This window comes from Anopheles coustani, chromosome 2, assembly GCF_943734705.1.
Source record: "Anopheles coustani chromosome 2, idAnoCousDA_361_x.2, whole genome shotgun sequence".
In the NCBI taxonomy this organism is placed as follows: domain Eukaryota; kingdom Metazoa; phylum Arthropoda; class Insecta; order Diptera; family Culicidae; genus Anopheles; species Anopheles coustani.
In genome coordinates, this window is record NC_071289.1 from 51,740,355 (window position 1) to 51,763,861 (window position 23,507).

A 23,507-nucleotide genomic window follows, 5' to 3' on the forward strand; every position below is an offset into this window, starting at 1 on the left:
TCACAAAACGAACACTCGAAAAAAGGAGTGTTTGAAATGATTGATAAGTGTGAAATTTTCAGGGTGATGTCCTTACTTGCGATGCACTTAAAATGATGCAAAATCTCATCTTCAAAATCATTCTATTTTAAAATTTAACGGTTTTCAAATTGAAATGTGCACAATTGCGCAGTTCCAATCACGAAAATTATTAATCGCGTTCAATTGAACATGCGTTCCAGGATTACCAGAAATGTATCTTTCAACTTGGTTTCATAAAAATCAACACGCAAACAATAAAAGGAAAACATGAAAAACAAAGACAGAAAAAATCCTTTACAAAGTGAAATAGAACACAGGTAGATACGCAAAACGCACGGTGTTACGAACAGATTGAAACAAAAAAAAACATATGCACAAAACACGGAACATTGTTGCACACAAATTACAAATAAAGAAAATCACAGCAGAACATCATAGTTACGGTATTTAAAATATGCAGTGGCCCGCAGATTATCGCACTCATACTGCATGTAGAACAATAGCGAAATCAGAATAAATGTAAAACATATCCCTAATTGAAAGTAGGATATATTATAAGATGTGCCTGCAGGTCATCTCACACAGGCGAATTAAGCCGGGTATGATAAATGGAGAAGATTGTCCTTTTCCTAACCAAAACAATTGCTCATTGGCTATTCCCAACCTTTGTTTGTAATTCGGTGTCCAAACAACCCCGTTAGAAATAGCCCAAATCAGTAACAATCTGTAACTACACACAATATCAAACTACAGTTAATGGGTGGAAAAAAAAACGACTGTTAGAGAAACAGTGCCAACTTGGATGCGGCCCTTCGTTCCGTTCGCGATGCACTGCAAAAGGAGGAAACTAACGTGCAAACGATGAGCAAAACATTCGACGAAGAGGATGTCAAGGCACAGAAAGCCATCGACGAGCTGCGTGAAACGAAAGCATCCCTCGAGAACGAATGCCAATCGAAACGACGCCAGATGGAGCGTCGTTCGGTTGATGAGCTACGAGGGTTGCCTTTTAAGTTTCGGGATTTGTAAAAACTGGTGATGCAATCTGTTAATTAACAATTTTATCGTAAAGTTTGACGTTTTTGAGGTTATACGTACTCAGAACGTTTTGACATACGAGCGCTATTTGTGTTGTTAAAAAAATGTCAAAAGTGTCAATGGTACCTATCGCGAAAGCAGTCGATAAAATTTACCAACCCGTTTGATTATATCGACCGATAAATTTATCTACTCGAATTGGTATCGCGAATGTATTCAACTGAGCAGTCGGTAAAATTATAACAACCCATAAAAATACCTATCGAGTGGTTTCGCCGTCTGTCAAATTACCATGGAAACCTAGAGTTTGTTTACTTTTAACAACGTTACAATTAGTGCGACTTCTATCGTATCGAGAAGCATTATAGTTCTTGAAGCATCCAAAACATTAGAATGATAAATTCATTATTCTTTTTAAATGATGCGGAGAATGAAGAGGAGATAGGCGATTGTAGAAGCATTTTGATCCGCTTGAATTATCGGATAAAACGTGTTGGGAGCCTGTGTGTGTATAGCGCCAATTGCCACTCACAGACGACACGCAATTGTCATCTTGTTGATGTGTGCGCCGGCTTCCCGGAAAGCTCCCATGAGCACTCATCCTCTTTGCTCCTCGACCGTTGGCCAGGACGGTATCGTTTTAGCTAGACTAAGTTTTAACGTGTGTAATAATTTATTCATTGATGTTGTGTTTTAGATAATAAATTCCGAGCAACACCAAAGATACAAAAAAACGTAAGCGTATTGGCTCAACAATCGTTGCCACTGTTTTAACATGTTCCTTTTTCAGCTTCATTAACAATTACCGAGTTCCGAAGAGGCTGTTTGAAGAAATCCTTGCCAAAGTGGAACTAGCATAAGCATAAGCGTGGGTTATTGGCGGAAGAAAAATTGAGAAGGGTCAGGGTGTTAATGCACGAACCAAAAAACAAAATACGTGAATTTATAAGAACAGGGAACACAATGCATAACTGTACAAAAGAAAAATACTAATTTTTTTATATCGTTGACATTTTTTGGAACCTCAAATTAATATACTTAATGAATTTTTGAAATTATAAAAGTTATACAATATTTTGGAAAACACCTTTAAGTATCTTCACTGAAAATTACAAATCGATCCGACAGCTCTATAAAATGAAAATTGGTCCGAAGTACGAGAAATACGGAACGTTTGAGGGGTATCGACCGACAACGGCAAATAAAAATTATTTAAATATGTTTAAAAACTTGTTTTCTTTAGCAAAACGATACAAAATTACTATTTCTAGGCATTCTAAAACTTTCATGCTGATACGACAATCCAATCAATTGTTATTTGAATATAAAACTACAATAACTACCCGTGTAGGCGGTTAAATAAAAAAAAAAACAAATTTTAAAACAAAAAAAAATTCACCAGAAAAATAAATTTTTTGATGGGCTAAAATGGTTAAAAAATAATAAGAAGCGAAAAATTAACACAGAATAACATTTTTACATTTTTTAAAATAAATTTTACCACGGTCAACAGCTCTTTTTAGTATATCGGATGGGTTGAGGCAGTAGTTAAATATATCGGTCGATATAAAAAAAATGTTTCGTTCGCGATGCAAATTAAAGACTTTTTTAACAACTGCTAGATTTTTTCCCCACGATTTGTACGGTAGCCATGGCAATTGTACACGCGTTTTTACGGGTTGATAAATTTGATGCGTTGCGATACCATTCCGCCATTACTGTCATTATATCGGTCGATATGTTTATCGACCGGTTGTTAACTTGGTTCGCGATAGGTACCAATGTCCGCCAAATTGTGGAATTGGGTCGTGGACATTTTCGTGCGATTATTTTTTGCAACTTTCGACGTGAATTGACACAGCAGTAGTGCATGAATGAACTTAATTCAACTTTTGGCGATGAAGCTCCATCAATGATCAGTATTTATCGATAGTTTGGAGAATTAAATCGTGGTCGGAGTTCACTCTAAGATTAATTTCGTGAAGGTCGTCCAAAATCAGTTGTCGTTCCGAGAACAATTGATGCTGTGCGTGAACGGATATTGCAAGATCGTCATGTGACTTTTTGTGAGATAGAGACAACCTTAGGTATTACTGGGACCAGCATATACTTAATATTGCATGAACATTTAACTGTCAAAAAAATTGGCTCGTGTTGGATTCCACACAATTTGTCAATCTCTCAGAAAAAGACTCGTGTCGATTGGTCGGAAGAAATGCTCGAAAAATACGATTGCGGTGCTTCAAAACTCGTCTTTAATATCGTGACAGATGATGCGTCGTGGATTTACGCGAATGAGCCCGAAACTAAACTGCTATCGACTGTATGGGTGTTTCAAAATGAGCCGAATCCAACCAAAGTTGTTCACGCACGAAGCACTTCCAAGCAAATGGTCGCATGTTTTTTTTCGGAAAAACTGGATATATCGCAACCAAACCTCTAGAACAACGCAGAACAGTCTATTCTGAGTGGTACACAACAATTTTTTTGCCAGTTCTCTTTCAAGAAATCAATAAATTCAACCGCCGTCGACGAATCACCCGTCACCACGACAATGCGAGCTCTCACACATCGGCTCAAACAACTGCAGTTTTGAGTACTCAAAACATTGATTTGATGAGCACCAAATGACTTCTTTAACACTAGAATCCAAACTGGGGTCATTTTGACCCCAACGCAGTTTTCGATTTTAATATCTCGAAAACGGCTGAATATTTTTACAAAATAAAATAAGGCTTTTCTTAAAATCCAAAGTTATATCTAAAACAAAAAATTCAGATTTTTCTGTTCGACCAGTTCCGAGAACCAACGTGACTATACCTAGAATGCTTTTTAGGGGTCATTTTGACCCCTACTTGTAAAACGCTATAACTTCACTATTTTTGAAAAATTTTCAAATCCGTAAACTGGTACTTTTTAGTATATTTGTTAACTATCTTTTGACGTTTTTGGTTTTTCGATGAATTTCTTCATAATTCCGCTAGCTCGGTGTATAGCAAAAAAGGTTGAAATTGCGTTTTTTTAACTTTTATTCATTCAAAATCTTTGATGTCAATCTAGAAAAAAAGTGTGCGCTAGAAAGTTAGTATGTTGAGCAACATTTCAAAAATAAAATCGTATTTTTGCCATTACAAATGACGCCATAAATTGACCGCAAAGATTAAAAATAACGCCAATTCTCATAGTAACGCATCGCGCATAACGCTTCGAAACCCTCGCGTACGGAATAACGGAACAAAGCGCAGAACGGAAACTTCCTATGGAAAATGTTAAAATCCACATCTTCAAGATCAATTTGTGGCGTTATTTGTGAAGTTAAAAATATGAAATTATTTTTCAAAGGTGGCGTAATAAATCAACATCATAGCGCATACTTTTTTTCGGAATTTAAATGATACGTTTTCAAAGAATAAAAGTTGAAAAGGATTAAAATTCGACTCATAACGATCTTTTTTGTTATACACCGAGCTAGCGAAATGGTGAAGTGGTACATCAAAAAATTAAAAACGCCAAAAGATAGTCAATAAATATACTAAAACGTAACAGTTTACGGATTTGAAAAATCTTCAAAAATGATGAAGTTATAGCGTTTTCAAAATAGGGGTCAAAATGACCCCTAAAAAGCATTCGGGCAAGTTTCCAAAGCAATGTATTCTAGTGTTAAATTCCCGTACGTAAAAAATAAACTTAGAGGTCGACGTTTTTCAACACCTGAACAAGCGAAGATCTCTCTAAAAAGGCTCGTGTCGATTGAAACTTTAAACATTTTTTTAACAACACAAATAGCGTTCGTATGTCAAAACGTTCTAAGAACGGATAACCTCAAAAACGTCAAACTTTACGATAAAATTGTTGGTTGGTAGATTGCATCACTAGTTTTTCCATATCCCGAAACTTAAAAGGCAACCCTCGTACAAACCACAATTTTGCTGAAAACTGTTCGATGGCGTTAATGCTTCAAAGAGATTAAATTCCAATTATTGTTGGCATCGCCATCGAACAGAAAAACTTCAGTTCACTAAATGATTTAATACAACATGCTGTTGATTTTGTGTCGAAATAAATATCGAATCTATAAATGAAATAAATAGAAATTAAAACTTAGGAAGTTTATCCCAGCCTAAAATTTTCGGCCACTGGCTCGGATCTCTCGCTCTAATCTCGCATTCGCTCTTGCTTCCACTCGTACGTGGGTAGAGAACACGCGATGAGAGTGTGTGCGGTGCACGGCGAGCTGAGAGCGTGTGCGTTTCAACGCGTAGAACTTGCACCGCGCCCCACTCACACACGCTGCGTCCCCACGCACCGCGTCCATAAGCGTATGTTATTTTCTATGCTTCATGCACCTCTGGATGTCCATCATTTAGGTTTTGCTCTAATTTGTTATCTTTTTGCTAGTTGTAATTCTGTTGCAGATCGATGAACCATAAATCCATAATATATAACATGCTCGGATATTTTAATTTTAGTTAGTTATACATTTTAACTTTTGAGCGGATTCAAGGTGGAAAGAACGGGATTAGAGCCGTCCTGTACGAGTAAAAACTTTCGTATTGTTCCGAACTAACATTTTGTGGAAGACCGCAAGATCGTTCCAGCTACCGTTCGTGTGTAAGGACCTTAAATCATCTTCATAACGTCCCTGATGAGCCATCGGCATCAGAAAGTTACGAGATGATGCGCAAACGATTTTTCAAATAAAAATATGTCGGTCAAAAAAACCCCTATTTCGTGGAAAATGTACGTTCCTCAATTCATAGTGGTCAAAACACATTAAAGAATGAACGTTCTTCATTCGCAATGCGTTCACGAAGCGAACGGCACATCACATAGCATCGATTAATATTTGATGTATAACGTGTCCGTTTTCGTGGCAAGGAATAGCCCAGACATTACCGACTATTTACTTTCAGATCCCAGGCATGGCATTGAACGGAACATCGAGACTTGAGTCGAGCGTTGGATCCAACAGCGCACCATAACCACGACGCATGATTCGCGAGTGAACGGAGAGCACGTCTATTCCCTAGCAATGCAGAGTCAAGACTGTTGGAAGAGAAGCAAATATACGTGTATCGGAGAAATAATACGCGAGGCAAACACACAGGGCGAGCAACCCACACGTAAAAGTGGCAACGTTGCCAAAAGAATCAACTTTTTGGCTTCTTACAAGAACTTTTTTAAAGGGACACGCCGAAGCGCTTGAAAACCGACACCTTTTTCGGCCGCCTACGCCGGATTTTTCGGCCGCCGAGCTTTTAATAAAACCCGGCCGACAAGCTTGTCGAAAAAGCACGTGTTCGGGAGACTGGGATGGTGGCCAGGTACGAAAAAAAAGTACCCCGAGATGATTACATTTCAATAAAACGGTAAGGGGTTTTGATAAGCGTGTATTTATATATTCATAAAAACATTCCTCTTTTGTAGATTTAGAGTATTTATTGGTAACTCAAAGTGTTGCAAAAGCAACCGCTTCGTCCCTGTGGTGTAAGTGGTGGTAAATAAAACTTATGATTTTTAGTAAACTGCCGTACTGGCGGCGTTTTAAAACTTTCACTGTTTATTTCCAGTCTATTTTACAGGGAAAAGGGTTTCCTGCGCGAGCGCGCTCCTTTTATACCGGCCGACGCCCCCCACCACCTGACTTTGCCCGAAGTTGGCCGCTAGCCCGAAGATTATCGGAATTTGGCAGCTCGTGGGACGGAGCGTTACAAACGTTACGCGTTTGTAACACAAAGCGTAGCGTTAGATGCGATTAGAAAACGGAATGATAAGAATAATAAAAGAACAAATGAAATAACATAAATTTAACATTAACAATACAGACCTGCGATTACAAATAACCTGCGAGGATTACCTGTAATACAGGGTCTTGAATGCCGTAAATATAGAAAAGAATGTAAGAATGAAGATCCAGGTATTACAACTGTTCTTCCTTGATGACCGATTTACCTTCGGCATTGCGTGAAATGCGATAATAGGTATCGAACTTCTTCAACTTCGTCACGAATTCTTCGTCGTGCGTGATGACAATGAGCATAAAGCTCCGTCACGATGTCCCGCAGGGATTCGCACAGCGATTCGATATTATCCCGGTCCAGATTCGTCGTCGGCTCGTCCAACGCCATGACGCCGCATTTCCTGCAAAAAGCTTCCGCAAGCGCTAATTTACTAATTAGTTGAGCTTTGACCGTTAGGTAGAACGGAACCCTCGTGTGTAGTACACTCATTTATTCAAGCTCAGCCAACAGGTTATGGGCCCAGATAGAAGCTAAGCCTTTCGTAAGCTGCGTTCGCTATTTACTGTGATTACCCGATCCCAAAGGGTGTATGTGGCTCAACAAATGGGTACCTCAAAAACGTCCAATGTGCCAAGGCAAAATTGAATTTAAAATCGTACAAAAACCAAAAGAAATCGAAAGAGAGGGCAAATCAGGCCGCATGCGTTAAATATCGGGCCCGGAAGCTGTACGACAAGCTGCTGTGCCGCCAATCCTCATTCATCAGCTCGACGATGAGTCGACCAAGACCAGACCAATTGAGATGTTTAGGGCGCTAACGAAAGCACACTTGAGAAAACATTTTAAAGCTGCGGAAAACATCGACAGTTTTCAAAACAACTGTAAAACCGTTCAAAAGTGTCGAAAACCGTTCACGACAAGTCTGTGCTGAGCCATATCGAAGGCGACGGATCAAAAGTGCGATCATTAGCATACGATTAAATTTTTAAAATTTTTGGTTTTCGCAAATAGTCCAGAACAGAACCCAAAAACAATTTATGAAACAAAAATTCAGTTTCTGGAACAGGTTTTATTTTTTACCTAATTTTGAAATCGTGCTTATACTTTCGGGGACACGCTTTATTTGCCAGTTCAGATTTTTCAAATTGTGAAGCACTATTTTGTTGCCAACATGTGGCAAAAAAGAAGCTTTTTTCGATAAAAATTTAGTTAAATGATTGCGATAAAAATACACAACTGTACGACCATGCCATGCTGTCGTATGCAGGAGAACGTTATCCTACAATACCATCACGAGCCGTTTGTAATGTTAAGTGCTGGAAAGTATTTGGCGATGCGCAGAAACATATTCTCAACGCATCAGAAAAATGTTTCAATCCCTTCCTTTCGAACTCTTTGAGTGAAAGAAACTGTGTGGCACGTTCACGTTTTACTTTGTTTTATTTCGCCAAAGTAACCATCGACTACCAAAAACTCGTTCAGCGCTAGAAAAATTTCCCCTACCATCCTGCATCCATAGTATCCTTAGCAAAAGGATAGCAACAGTAGCTAGTTATACAGTTACAGCTTCCTTCACTAGTCCAGAAGCAGGTCGATTGAGATTTTTAAATAGCTCGTAGAATTCTTTTCAACATGTATACGAATACGGAATACGCAGCTTCGGAGTCGAGAGCGGCGATGTGCAGGTAGGTACGCCATCAAGCTTTAATCAGGGTTACCAATTTTCACAAGTGTGCGCTTGTTTATTGCCGGCAGAAAATCAACTTTCGTTCTCCGTTGACGCTAATCGTGGGACAGAACGGTTGTGGTAAGACGACGGTCATAGAATGCCTGAAGTTCGGGCTGACCGGCGAGGTACCGCCGGGGACCAATCGTGGAATCGGGTTTGTGCACGATCCCAAAATCTTCAACACGGTCGAAAGTTTGGGCCAGGTGAAGCTGATAGTGAAGGACGTTACCGGCAACAGCGTGACGGCTATCCGGTCCGTGAAGATTACCCACAAGGGGACCAACCCAATGTTTGAATCACTCGATTCCACCATAACGATGGAAAATGCTCAGACAAACACCAAAACATAGATGACTCGCTCGAGGGTGGCCGATCTGAACAACGATATGTGCGATGCGATGGGCGTGTCGAAGGCTATCCTGAACAACGTCATCTTTTGCCATCAGGAAGATTCCAACTGGCCACTAGAAGAGCCCAAGGAGCTGAAGAAACGTTTCGATGCCATCTTCGGTACGACTGAGTACAATGTGGCGATTGATAAGTTGACAAAAATGTCCAAGGTATACACCGAGAGGCAGAAAGAGAAACTTGGGGATTTGAAGCTGCTGCAGCACATCAAGGAGCAGGCGGATGCTAAGCAATTACAGCTGGGCAGTGGCGAACAGAAGCTGACCAAACTGCGACAGACGGTCACTGATTTGGACAGCGACATTGAACCGATTCAGAAAAAGTTGGAACAGTTGGCCTTAGTTGAACGAGAGTATTCTTCGCTTATGGCTAAAAAGATTGAATTGTCATCCAAGTTAGTCTTTGTTGATGTTTCCCAATTCCAAAAAATTATGTTGTATAATACATTCTTTTTTTCATTATAGAATCAAAGGCAAACATGAGCAACAACGCCAGTTGAAATCGAAGATCAGCCAACTTTTCGAAGGGTCGTTGGAGGAACTTCAAGCTGAAATAATACTTTTCCAACAGACTTTCGCATCCAAGCGCTCCGACTTGGATATGGAAGATTCCGCTCTGCAAAAATTGCGATCGCAAGAAAAGTCCTTGAAGCGCAAACTACAGTTAATGGGTGTAAAAAAAACGACTGTTAGAGAAACAGAATCACGAGCGTGAACTGCAGGCAGACCGCGGGAAAAAAAATTGCGACGTTGAAGGAAAAGTTGAAGCTACAGTTGAACGATGATTACGGCGGTGCCAACTTGGATGCGGCCCTTCGTTCCGTTCGCGATGCACTGCAAAAGGAGGAAACTAACGTGCAAACGATGAGCAAAACATTCGACGAAGAGGATGTCAAGGCACAGAAAGCCATCGACGAGCTGCGTGAAACGAAAGCATCCCTCGAGAACGAATGCCAATCGAAACGACGCCAGATGGAGCGTCGTTCGGTTGATGAGCTACAAACCACAATTTTGCTGAAAACTGTTCGATGGCGTTAATGCTTCAAAGAGATTAAGGTAAAAGAGTAAATGAGGCCCCGGCCGCCATGTTTTCGATCGTGGCTACACCTCTTGTGGACGTTTAAACTGAATGTATGCAATTGGTGATACATTAATTCGTTAAATTCAACCTACGAGTATTTGAACCGTAGTGTGTACCGTTAATTTCGGCTACGCAATCAACCTAGCGGGTGCGGTATGAGGGGGGCCCACGGGCCCCCCTTATTTCTTAAAACTATAACAAACTCTCTTTTTCGGTAGACCTAGCGCAGTCCGCTCGCTTCGCTCGCTGCGGGCGCGCCGCCGTTTCCAAATCATTTTTTCGGCTAAACTCATTGTTTCATGCTGTCCACCATGTGTGGTATAGTTTACTTACTAGTAACATGTGAAAGTATATTAACCCGCAATCAACCTAAACTGGGTGATTAGTTTAAACCGTTATGTTCTTTTAAGCGAACCGTTAGCGTTCAAAAATTCGAAACGAATGCATGTGTCGCGCTTTGCATAGCTTCAGGCGCTTAATGTGAACCAGCAGGAAGAGGAGAATCTAGCCCGGGGCCTCATTTACTCTTTTACCGCATGTTGTATTAAATCATTTAGTGAACTGAAGTTTGTCTGTTCGATGGCGATGCCAACAATAATTGGAATTTAATCTCGGTAAAAGAGTAAATGAGGCCCCGGGCTAGATTCTCCTCTTCCTGCTGGTTCACATTTAGCGCCTGAAGCTATGCAAAGCGCGACGCATGCATTCTTTTCGAATATTTGGTCGTTAACGGTTCGCTTAAAAGAACATGACGGTTTAAACTAATCACGCAGTGGGGGTTGAATGCGGGTTAATATACTTTTACATGTTAAGTTACTAGTAAGTAAACTATACCACACATGATGGACAGCATGAAACAATGAGTTTAGCCGAAGAAATTATTTGGAAACGGCGGCGCGCCCGCAGCGAGCGCAGCGAGCGGACTGCGCTAGGTGTACCGAAAAAGAGAGTTTGTTATAGTTTTGAGAAATAATTGGGGCCCATGGGCCCCTCTCATACCGCACCCGCTAGGTTGATTGCGTAGCCGAAATTAACGGTACAAACTACGGTTCAAATACTCATAGGTTGAATTTAACGAATTAATGTATCACCAATTGCATACATTCAGTTTAAAGGAGGTGTAGCCACGATCGAAAACATGGTGGCCGGGGCCTCATTTACTATTTTACCGGCAATTCTTATGTTAAGGTACGATAAAGAGGGGATTTATTTATAATAGTTTCGGGTATCTTTTTATTGTATCATGATCCACGCTTCGGTCACATAACAACAACGTCACGCTCAGTTTTGTTCTTCCAGTACCAAAATCATGTTTCGTTCCGTATTAGAATACGCTAGGCGAAGAAAAGAGTTCCAGATGAACTAAATCTGTATATTCAGAAGAACGTTGACAACTTTCTTTCTAGCATTTCTAATTTATCCTATTGTTGTGTCTTACTGTTTGCGTCGGCCTTATGTTGCAGCCATTCGCTTTCATTATACATGAATCAGTAGTGATCCTTTCATGTTTTGTTATAACAAATTTACAATCTATGATATATTATAGCTCCCCAATCGTTACACATAAATTCTTAATAAGTTACACACCACTACCACTGTCCTATTTTCTTTACACCGTTTTCATGAGTTTTTGAAGAAAGAAGAAAGATATTTGCCAATATTAGCCTGATACTTTTTGATACTGCACACTATTAGCATTCATTCTTTTACCTCCATCGTTCATCCACTTATTAATTATTGCTATCTTGCAACATCTCGTCTTTTATGCATGCTACAATCATATTCAAATTTGATGATCAATGACAATTATTCGACGAATTGCTCCCATCGATGGTATTCAACAATCAGTAAGCCACATCATTATATCGCAATTAGCTTTCGATATAGTTTGCTTGTTTTATTTTGTCGTTTATCCTAAAACAATTCACACATCCCGTGTGTTTACGTGCCTAAAATCAGACTCATCATTATTTGCCACAAATCATACAAAAGCAATACGAAACACTTGCTTTCTTGCTCAGGAAAACCGATCCTCGTCGGAACGTTTCTTATCTAGCCCATGGGATTGTTTTGGATGCGCATTATTTATGTGTATGTTCACATCGATTCTTGACTACGTGTAAAGATTGGGAGGTAGCAAAATAAAAGAAAGATTTAAAGGTTTATGTGATCAGTTCACTGATCAGATAGTCGGGTCCACCGGGATCCCTTTTTGAAAGCTGATAGAAAGGAGATAAATGGTAGCAACAACACAATGATTATTCATAAAATCTGTACAACTATTCTGTACACGTCTGCTGTACAAAGACATAGTCTCACATTCAAATCCATGGTATCGAATACCATTCTGCCCGCTATGGTGTGTAACCCATGTAAAAGATGTTAAAATAAGTGTAACTGTTCAGTGAATGCTGAAATGTTTTCTGCTATCAGTGCTTCACGGTTACTCCTTGATTACAATGTCTTATGAGAGAGATACTAGCGAGTACTACATCATGTTTAAGCCGGCAGTGCCTAGAGTGCCAGGCATTGCTAAACCGTCTATTTTGTTGATGGTGCTACCCGATGGTTTACCGGGAGGGAGATTTTGTGCCGACTCCTGCTGCTCACGAAGTTGTCTTCTTCGCTTTTTACTCCAAAGCTCATGGCAATCCTGCCATGTTGGTAGCTGCGGTGGAGGTAATCTAGAAAATAGAAGAAAAATAAAAGTAGTAACATTTCTAATGTTCGAATGGATTACACATCGTTAAGGGTAGATATGATATTATCGCGTAAACATATACAGTTTGTAACATTCTGCAAACCTACATCATCACGATAGCCTTTTTAGATTCACTTCACTTTGAGATTCATTCATCTTTTTTTCTTTTGACTTTCAACAGAAGATATTTTTGTGAATGAAAATCAAGGATAGGTATAGAGAACGCTCTCCCGGCCGGAGGAGGTATCCTACCACGGAAAACATGAAAAGGAATAGGCAGCTAGGTTTTGGCCACACCTGAATCCTGGATCATTTGAGGAGATGGATTGTATGAAGATAACGTGATTCTCAACAACATCGCTAACTCTACAATTCAATTGGGACCAATCGAAAAAGTTTGTATATTTCTTAAGTACAGGATGCATCTGAATAATTCTGAAATCAAAACGGAGCAGCCGCCACGAACGAATTGAAAAAATGCTCACATCAATAATTTCATCAGCATTGTCTAGTCCAGGGATGTCAAACATGCGGCCCGCGGGCCACATGCGGCCCGCAAGAACATTGGATGCGGCCCGCGATCCCCTTTGAAACAATACATCGAAAGTTTGGATCCTAGAGTATTGGCTTTCGTTTCAATAGCAACATTTTTTTTAATGGTTTCACGAACTGTGAATTGCAAGAGAACTAAACGTATGTCAATTTGGACAATAAGAAAGTGATCGAGACAATCTAATAAATAGTGTTCATAGAAAATAAACGTTATGAACCAGAAGAGCATTCAAAATAAATAAAACAATTGCGGATCAGTAAATCGTAAAGTAAAATAGTTGTAAAATCTTTACCAAAATGCACAATAGTGTTGAACTGCAACATAAATTGAAATAAATTTTATTTGAATTCGTTAAAATTTGGAAAACGATTGATCAAGAAAGCTTCTCTTTTACTCAAAATTGTAATTTTTTAAGAAATAATATAATATAAAAAGATGTGAAAGTGTAAAACATGATTGACTGTTAAGATAAAACTACACTGATAAGAACATATTTTCATCAATCCAATCAATTGTACGTTTTGGCCCGCGAACCTATTTCGAGTGAAAATGCGGCTCGCGAGGTCAAACGAGTTTGACATCACTAGACTAGACTCTAGTCTAAAGCACCAGCCAATGGTCATAAAAATGCCATAAAGGGCCGTGTTAAAATATGCAAAATATCTAACTGCAGCTATGACTAATTATGGCCTATTAATTAGTTTGAATTTGTTTTCAAATACATTACTAGTTCTATCAACAGGAGAGACATTAGCAGATAAAATATGTTGCCAGACAAGAGGGTCAGCAAGTGCAAATAAATTTAATGATACGGGGAACGAATTTGTATGAGAACTTTTAGATAAGCATGTTCTACTTACTGATCTGGTATAACGTTTTTCAACCAGCTTGATTTGAGCGCATCCTCTGCGGTAATTCGGCGGTCTGGATCCAGCACCAACATACTGTCGAGTAGGTCGAGGGAAGGTGTGGGCATGAACATGAAGTCTTCTCGCAACTTTCGGCGATATTGCTTTTTTGACTTGAGTGTGTTAAATAGGGGCAGCTTAATCACGTTCGGCCAAACCGCCGGCGTTGGTGTACCGCAGAGTCTAGAAATCATTTCCAGCTGGGCCGGTTCCTGGTTCGCCTGGAAAAGCGGTTTCTTCAGGAAGAGTTCGCCGAGAATGCACCCACAGCTCCAAACATCGATCGCTGGACCGTAGCGTTCCTCGCCTAGCAGCAACTCCGGGGGTCGATACCAGAGTGTGATGACTTTGTTCGTGTATGGTCGTTCTCGGTTATCGGCGTTGTACAATCGCGCTAGACCAAAATCGGCAAGTTTTACCTCACCCCTTGCGAAATATAAATGAAATTAAGTTAACCTAAAGGAAGCAAGCTACGCCCTGAATCACAATAATCGGATGCTTACTGTGCATGCAAAGGTATAGGTTAAACGAAAATAACCGTCTGATAAATCATACCTGTTGTTCATAAGAATGTTGGAACATTTAATGTCGCGGTGTAGGAAATTCTTCTTGTGACAATAGTTCAATCCGTCCAGCAGCTGGCGCATGATGCTGGCGTTGTTTTGTTCGTTGAAATCCACCATACCCGACTCGAGCAAACCCATCAGATCGTGGTCCATGTACTCAAACACCAGGTAGAACGAGCCCTTGTCTTTGCGAAACTCCAGAGCATCCTGCTTGTCGGTGACGATTTCTCGCAGGTTGACTATGTTCTTGTGGTTGAGTTGACGTAAAATTTTTATCTCTCGCACGGCTGTTATCGGAAAACCTTCTTTCTCGTGCTCCAGGCGCACCTTTTTCAGCGCCACGAGCTCGTTGGTCTGCTGGTCTTTAGCTTTGTACACCTGGGAAGAGAAGTGGAATAATCTTATTTAAGCATGCAGTGTACGCTGGTAACCATTAGAAGGCGCACACTTACCTGCCCATATGTTCCTTCGCCAATCTGTTCCAGCATGTCAAACACTTCCACACACCGTTCGCCCCAATCTTTGCCCCCCGATGCGGACATCGGAGCGGTCATGTTGCGCGAATGGCGTCGGGTTAGGATTCGGGGCCGGGCCGCAGGCGGCCTAGAGCCCCCTTGCTGAGCGGTTGCTAACGCTCCACCGGCTCCAGAGGAAGCAGTCTTGTACCTGTTGCTAACGCTACTGTTATTATTGTTATTGGAAGGCCCGGACGAACCATGCTTTTGCCCGGTGGATGCATTGATCGGTGAACCGATATCTTCATCGCCACTCAGATCCTCCGATCCCGGCACCATCGGTGGCATGGGAAGATTCAGTAGGCCCTTCTTAACACTTCCACTACTAACAGTGGCACTAACGATCGATGAACCCATTGTCGCCGGCACTGAAGCGCCGGACGACAGCTTATGGGAAGTTTCATTACGTTGTTTATTGATGGCAGCAGTGTTAGTCGTTCCCAGAATCGCCAGCGGAACGGCGCCGGTTGTAGTCAGAGTAGGAATGGGCATTATTTTCATTGCACTCGCAGCTGCCGCGACGGGACTGATCGGCTGGCTGGGACTGGGCGTTCGAGCACCGACAAGCTCGGCCACGTTCACCCCGGGAGGCATTGGCAGTTTGGTTAAACTTTTTGGTTTGGATATTGCGCCACCACCACTACCACCACTGACGTTGCCGTCTCCGATGGTTTCCGAAGATTTTTTATCGGCAGCAGCAACAGTGGCCACACTACTGATACTGCTGCTGCTGGCGAAAGTGGCGGTAGAGGACAGTTGAAAATGCTGTTGGCCACCACTATTTGTTATCACAGGTATGCGTGAATCGGGAACTAAGCAACTACCATTGCCGCCATTGCTACTGATACTCATCGGGACACTGCAATTGCTCACGCTGCTACCGTCCAGAGTATCCGCCGACATGCTTGCGTCAATTTGGTCTTTCCGTACGCCCGGCTCATAAGATAGTGGCATTGGAATATCAGCCAGATTTGTGGTCGCATCTTGGCCTCGGTCTTGGATTCCATTTGACGAATTCGAACCAAGTGCATCAAGGGCCCCGTTGTTGTTGTTGTTGTTGCTACCATCGTTGATGGTGGAAAATTTATAATCGTGCTCTGAACGGCTGTCGCCATCCGGCGCGGAAACGGCACTGGCGGCACTGTTGGTGTCATTGGTGGTGGAAGTTGATGTATTATTCACCTGCTTTTTCAATATCTCCTGCACCGTTTGGTTGTGTTTATGTTTTATAAGCTCCGCAAAGAAGCTAGTATCGCTTATGTTCTTTTGCAAATCAAACTTTTTCACTGAAGGCAACTGCGGTGAACGTGATCGACTGCTTGAGTAACGTCTGGTGGAGCCGGATGGTGGCGACGAGCGGCGTGGACTGCGCGAACGGTGCCTTGTCCGAGACGAGGTGTAACTGCTGCTACCACCTGCTCCAACCCCACGGTCGGGCGATGGACTGTAGTAGCCTGTCTTTCTAGATGTCCTCGTTCTACTGCTGCTTCCCGATGCAACCGGTGAGGGTGTCCTTCGTGATCGTCTATTGCCGCTTGGACTTGGCGTTCTGCTATATAGAGTGAGACGAAACGAAACGGTACGGGATATGAACAAAGTCATTAGATAACTCCGACAGATTTCGGACCCTTCATTCATGCGTACCTGACATACCGCTTGTGGGATTCACCACCTCTTCGATCATCTACCCAGTCCCTTTCACGCTTGCTATAGCTGCGTCCATCTTTCCGATAATAGTCCTTCTCCGGGGGTGAGCGATCACGGCGGCGCTTTGATGGTGGTGGTGTATACGGCTTATGTCGACCATCTGCAAGAAAAATGTTCAACGTGTGTTTAAATTCGAATACGACCTAATTCTGGCATATCTACGTTTTCCTAAAGTTCGCATTTTCTGCGTCATGTTGAACCTTTGACACAAGAAAACATTCTTTCTTCTCATTTGCGTGACGACCGTCTTGGTCATGCCTGCCTGTTAAGGGCTTACTACATTTTTCTCTATATGTGTACGAGGATAGCAAGTCCTCTCGTACAGCAGAGGATCCGCTCTCGGTTGGGTTTCGAACCCACGCCGCAAGATGGTTATAGCATGAGCTCTTGTGACGTAATGAATACCCTTTTGAGATTTAAATCGAGAAAAATGAATAACTTAGTATTTCGGGATTCAGGGATCCCAAAATAGTGAATGATTACAGAGTTACTAGAAGCCAAAGCGATTCCAATCGCTAAGGCAACTAGCAACTATTCGAATTCCTATTACTGTTTATCTCCACATAGCGAACTCTCCTCCGACAAACTGACAAACTCAGTTCCCGCAACAGCTGGGAAACTCGTAGGAAACTGGTAGGAAACTCTTGACAGCACTAGCAAAGCCCCTCGTTCTGACGTTTAATAACAGACGGATTAAGAAGAAGCGAAGAATACTGAAACAAACGCGTGTCCACTTAGCGAACTCGGGAAATTCGAAACTCCATACAATTTTGACAGGAGTTTCACCAGAGTTTCCTATGCGTTCGCTATGTGGAGATGAACAGTTAACGATACAAATCAAAAAGGAAATCAAAAACTGTCTTTGTTGTTGTTATTGTTTCAGGATTTAACCACCAACTCAATAGCAAGCCTCTACTACTAACTCGTCCTTACCCGGAACGCATATCGCTACAAAACTGTATCTCAACGGACATAAAGTTTTGTTATTTTTGTTTGGTTAGTAAAAATAAACATTAAAATAATGTATTTATTTTACATTACACTACAAACATTAATGTTTGTACATCTTTTTTATAAACTGTGACTGTGGCTTTCATGAATAATTTCGATGCACCGCTTTATGTTTGCTCATCAGAATTTAATATTTCCTCCCGAAATTGATGTTTTATTGAATTTGAACAAGGACAACTCAACACCTTAGTAACTAAACGGAGTCCAATATATTCTCATACTATTCAAGCGAACTACTATTCCATAATACTACGTCGGATTTTCTCGGTATTTTCTTGTTTTTTAACTGAAAGCTACATTTCTAAGCTGATTTATAGAATAATTTTTGGATTAATACCCGAACCAACTGTATTTACTACGTTCAACCATTTTTTGAGTTTCAAATGGCACACAGGACTTCAATCGGCATTTTCTCTCAAATTCGAAACTGCGTTTGATCATATTCGATTGCGGAACTGAGCCAAAGGATATATGTTTTACTTGTTTATCTATCATATGAAGTATTCCCAATCAATATAAATAAATTGATTGATACCTCAGGAATTGAGAAAAATCAGCTAAATTTGCCCGTTTACAAATATGGTTCAAATTAGCGGTATAAAAAGGTGTTGAAACACCTTATTATCTTTCCACTACAATTTTTTTTACATGTTTTCTTGTCGTGTATTTTTGAAAACTTCCCCTCCTCCCCATAAACCATGGCGGAAGCGGGGGTTTTGAACCATGGAATTTTTCTATCAATATACGGAAGATGAGGACCTGAGACCTCAATCTGAACTTTGACTTGATGCACACGCATATTTTGACGAGCTCTACGAGTTGTATGGAAACCTCTCTGTCGCACAGCGAATTAGGCTCGGCTGGCACAGATGGGCTGATCATGTTATGCGAATGGCTCCGAACCACGCAGCCCATATAATCCTTATAGGCTGTCCTGGAGGACAAAGGAGGCATGTTACACCTAAATTATACCGGCCTAAAGATACGGAATTGGGCCAGTTTGTCGAGGGACCGAGGGCGGTTTCGGATGAAGCTTCATCAGGCCAAAATCACTCAGCGGTTGAAGAGTCACATAAAATAAGTAAGTAACTAAATAAGTCCCAATATATTTTAAGCCGACGCTACTAACATATGATTCATGCGTTGTAAAGCAAAGAAAATTGAAGTAGCATTTTTACTCGCATGAATTTGATTTTAATTTAATTAAAATGAAGTTTTCTAAAAATCAAAATGTAGTACTTACTTGGCGACGGTGTTCTCCTTGAAATATGCCTTCTTTCGGTTGAATGACTGCGGCGCCTACTGTTAGCCCGGTGGCTACTGCTCCTCCTGTGCCGCAGCGGCGGCGGACTGTCAAGATCGATTGGACTCACATGGTGATGGTGCGATGACAGTGGCAGTGCCAGAGATCGATCGTGGTACGCTGAACTCTTCTTCTGACCGATGGGCGGGGGTGTATGAGGTGATGACGTAACGTACAGTTTGCGAGCGCTGGTGCCGCTACTTGCGCCGCTGCCTCCCGTGTTGGCCATTCGATCCCGTTCACGATCCCGGTCCCGCTCTCGATCACGGTCTCGTTCACGATCCCGGTCCCGCTCTCGATCGCGTTCTCGTTCCCGTTCTCGCTCCCGGTCACGGTCCCGATCCCGGTCCTTTTCTCGATTGCGCTCTCGCTCACGGTCACGTTCAACGGGGCTGTGACTGCGCGTAACTACGTCATGTCCATCGTAAGGACTATTTAATGAGTGTCTAGTTGAATGGTGGTGCTCTAGCAATGGTGGTGTCCCTTAAATTACAAAGCAATAAAGCATTAGGCATTAGGTACAGTGCAATTTGCACATGTGTTTTATCATCCAGTATTCCTTACCAGGCGACACCGGAGTAAGACTGGTGTCATTATGAACGGGAGTGTACGATTTACTGCCGCCGCCACTAACAGCGTACAGTGGGGACTGCTTCAATGGTGGAGTCATCGATTCCAGCAGCGAACCTTCGCTCTCGGAGATCGTCTCGATGCTAGATATGGATTTAGTGCGCTGTTTCTTTTTGCGTCTTTTTGACTTTTTATTTTTCTTGTGCTTCTTCTCCTTCCGAATCTTCTTCAGACGCCTTCTACTGGACAGTGACGCATCTTCTTCTTCAGCAGCATCATCCAATTCTTCCTCTTCGTCCTCATTCTCTTCATTATCCTCTTCATCCTCGAGCTCCTCAGCTCCCGTACCTTCGTCGTTAGCATCGCGAAGACCTTCATTGCATTCGCCAACATCCCCCTCGCCGTCATCGTCGTCATGCCCTACAGGTGCATGCGCATCATTCTCCCCGTCGATTTTACCTTGCGAATGGTGGCGCTGTCCAGTGTCGGGCGTTACGCTGGAAGAGCGCTTCTGACGACGATACTTCATCGAGGATGTATCGGATGAAATGGAATTGATCCGTTTCGAACGGCACGATGATTGTGTGGAGCTGCTAATCGACGATACTGCACCGGCAATGTTGTTCTCTACCGCCATCCCTCTGCGTTTCGCAGTGTCACCTACGGAGTCATCCAGCAGCGAAGGAGTGTTGCTGTCCACCTCCGGTTTCCGGGACGGCGTGCGGCTCCAACGTTTCGACGCGGAACGGTGTGAGTTGGTTTTGCTACGACGGCCACCGTCGCGCACCTTCTGCTTACGATGGCTCCGATGGTGGCGTGATTTTTTTCCGCTGACCTTATGTGTGGACCTGCTTCCAGCGTCATCCGACTCGACGGGGCTTAAAGGTGACATATCGCCATTGTTACCCTCCAACGTGTCGCCCCCATCTACTCCACCGGCATCCGTGACATCCGTTTCAATTTCACCCGCCTCCGGTGCGGAAAAATCATCGGAACTGACGTCCGAATACTCTACGCCAGACTTGGATCCAGATGGCCCGGTCCGGTCCAATCGGTCGCCTCCTTCGTCTCCACTGCTATCGTTATACGCTTCCTTGCGGGTTCGCGTGCGCCGTTTGCTGTCATCCCCGAATGAAGCCGAGGAAAGATCGTCCACATCAGACGCAGAGCTTCGTCGCTTCTTTTTCGACTTTTTGCTGCCTTTCCGTGACCGCTTCCTAGAGTGTTTTACACGTCCGCCGGCGCTTATGCCATGTTCGCGCTCTCGTTCCCGTTCCATCAAATCCCGCGCCTAGTAGCACAATTGGCCAACTTTCGGTCACAAACTTGTGCCTAAAACGATGATGCGCCACCTCTTATGTGTGTTTGCCAAAATTTACAACATCCGATTCGGATACTTTATGCTAACCGAAACTGATTCTCCAGGATCGACCAGAGTGTTTAGTGGAGATATTAGCTCGTTTTTATCAGGATGCCTAAAAAGAAAAACAAATTGTTTCATAGTTCGAATCCATTTTTAAAACATAGCACACATATGCAACTGTTTACAAACGGTCTTCTAAGAATATCACCGCCTTTTTTTTAACTAATGCCACCATACATCTTAGCACAAACGATGTTGTCCAATCGTTCGAAAAACCATACCTAAAGGATCATTGAAGTTTTCATTCGTGTCTTCCTTCACAAATAAACGAAACACTTCGCTTTAACCGAGTGTTTCCAAAATAAAAACACGCTTACGCCTACCGTAACTAAAACAAGAGCCTTAGAAAAAACAAACTGTTTGCAGCATGTTAATTCTCTAAAACTTTCGCTTGACTTTAACCACTAGTGCTGCCATTTGGTTTTGCGATGATGGCCACTTTTGACGTACCGAATGTATGCAAGTGTGTGGATGGCGGCACCTAGTCACAATACATTATGAATAGTACGCCTGCTTCAATAAAAAAAAAACAATTCACCCGATTCACGTACTTAACAACTAATCGAACTAACTTAAATCACTTTTCATTCATAGTTACAGCTTCATGGAACTAGATCAAATGGGCACGCACCAAAAACACAAACCCAGCCACCACCACCATTCACTGCCTGCCATCACCAAGCGTCTCGATCTTGGCTTCTTGCGCTACGTAACTTTTATCGCACTATATTTACCTGTCCGGTTTCTATGGAATCACTAGCGGCACAAAATAATACGAAACGAAATGGTCGCGAGATTCTTTCTTCGTTCCACGAGACGGAAGGTTGTGGTGCCTCCGCGATTGGTACCAGATGACGGTCAAGACGACGACGACAGCGATGATGGTTCCGCTGCGAGTGTAGCTGTGTGCGTGTTTGTGATAATACGGTCTTCAAATGAAAAATCGTAAGTTTGCCAAGTGCTTCTGAGGGTGCGTTTATTAGCTAATAATTTCCAATTTTCAATACTTCTTGTTACTGCCAATGGGATGGCAAAACAAGCACCAACGTTTGTGACAACGATGGACAACAAATCCAAGAGAAGATGAAAGCTATCGCAAACTTTTCATCAGCCAAAAATCAAGAGCGACGGAGAAGAAATGAATGCATTCCGCGATCTTGGTTCAATATGGCGCAAAGGTACCTTCGTGAGTGACAGGTAAAAGCGAAAACCTAAGATTTATACAATAAAGGTTCACGTGTGTTTTAAAGTCACCATTTTAATGAATAAAACTGTCATTAATAAGCATAAGGTAGATTCAACACTTTGACGTCCGCAAGATTTACAATTGAGACACTCGGGGTCCACACTACAGCGCGACGTCGCCTGACAGGAGCTGAACTCCATATAAAAAAAAACCTTACGCGATGTCGCGCGAATCGCGCTTGGTTTTTTTTGCATGGAGTTCAGCGCCTGTCAGGCGACGTCGCGTTACGCGACGGTGCAGTCTGGAAAGCGTGATATAAAAAAAACCTTGCGCGATGTCGCACGAATCGCGCTAGATTTTTTTTGCATGGAGTTCAGCGCCTGTCAGGGGACGGAGTTTAGCGCCTGTCAGGCGACGTCGCGTTACGCGACGGTGCAGTCTAGAAAGCGTGAAGGGTACGGGAAACGAAGCGTAATCGCTGGCGTTATCGTGTCATTCCACTGCTCTATCTGTCAAAAATAATTTTGGCTTACCTACCCTATAATCGCATGCCTAATCTTGTTAGATCGTAAACAATCGAATCAAAAGTTCATTCGATTGCGATTTTTTTTTGAAATTCTATGATTATTTAGCGTAGTTTTTGTATTTCCAACAATACCCAACAAAATAATAGCTGTGGCTTCATGGAATGTTGCAACTTTTACCAAATTGCAAAACATAAACAAAGCACAGACGACGCTTGGCCCGAATATCGACGATACACGAGAGACCAGCGATTACGCTTCGTTTACCGCGCCCTTGACACGCAAAAAAACCTAGCGCGATTCGCGTGACATCGCGCTAGGTTTTTTTTATATGGAGTTCAGCTCCTGTCAGGCGACGTCGCGCTGTAGTGTGGACCCCGAGTATGGAGTTATGTGCGTAATGTGGACCCCGAGAATCGCTCAAGCAAAGCGCGACAGACGTAGGGGAGTATGGGGAAATATATGTTACATTGGGCCACAAACTCGGCGAAAAATGGCGGATGTTTGGTTCGTCGCAATGATG

The 23,507-nt window shown here is 42.3% G+C and overlaps 1 protein-coding gene and 1 pseudogene across 2 annotated transcripts; one reads left to right on the top strand and one right to left on the bottom strand.

Moving 5' to 3' along the window:
• Nucleotides 1–882: 882 nt before the first annotated feature.
• Nucleotides 883–9,974, top strand: LOC131264595 (DNA repair protein RAD50-like; annotated as a pseudogene).
• Nucleotides 9,975–11,232: 1,258 nt separating this feature from the next.
• On the bottom strand, nucleotides 11,233–22,489 carry LOC131265902 (cyclin-dependent kinase 12-like). Of its 2 annotated transcripts, none has more exons than XM_058268246.1 (8): nucleotides 22,009–22,489; nucleotides 19,846–21,326; nucleotides 19,222–19,764; nucleotides 16,905–17,067; nucleotides 15,198–16,809; nucleotides 14,735–15,123; nucleotides 14,132–14,605; nucleotides 11,233–12,701 (listed from the first exon to the last, which is right to left on the bottom strand). In XM_058268246.1, the coding sequence occupies exons 2-8, from the start codon at nucleotides 21,128–21,130 to the stop codon at nucleotides 12,506–12,508; spliced, it is 4,662 nt and encodes a 1,553-aa protein (XP_058124229.1). In that variant the 5' UTR covers nucleotides 21,131–21,326; nucleotides 22,009–22,489; the 3' UTR covers nucleotides 11,233–12,505. The 2 variants fall into 2 exon arrangements, with proteins under 2 accessions (XP_058124229.1, XP_058124228.1); XM_058268245.1 differs by having other exon boundaries at nucleotides 15,198–16,812.
• Nucleotides 22,490–23,507: the final 1,018 nt, after the last annotated feature.

Bases quoted from the DNA above. Each gene is read 5' to 3' on its own strand.
- LOC131265902 (XM_058268245.1), bottom strand. From the start codon at position 21,130: ATGGAACGGGAACGAGAGCGCGAACATGGCATAAGCGCCGGCGGACGT. The intron at 15,124-15,197 runs GTAAGTGTGCGC...TTCTCTTCCCAG, and splicing joins GCGAAGGAACATATGGGCAG to GTGTACAAAGCTAAAGACCA. The intron at 14,606-14,734 runs GTATGATTTATC...ATATTTCGCAAG, and splicing joins AACATTCTTATGAACAACAG to GGGTGAGGTAAAACTTGCCG.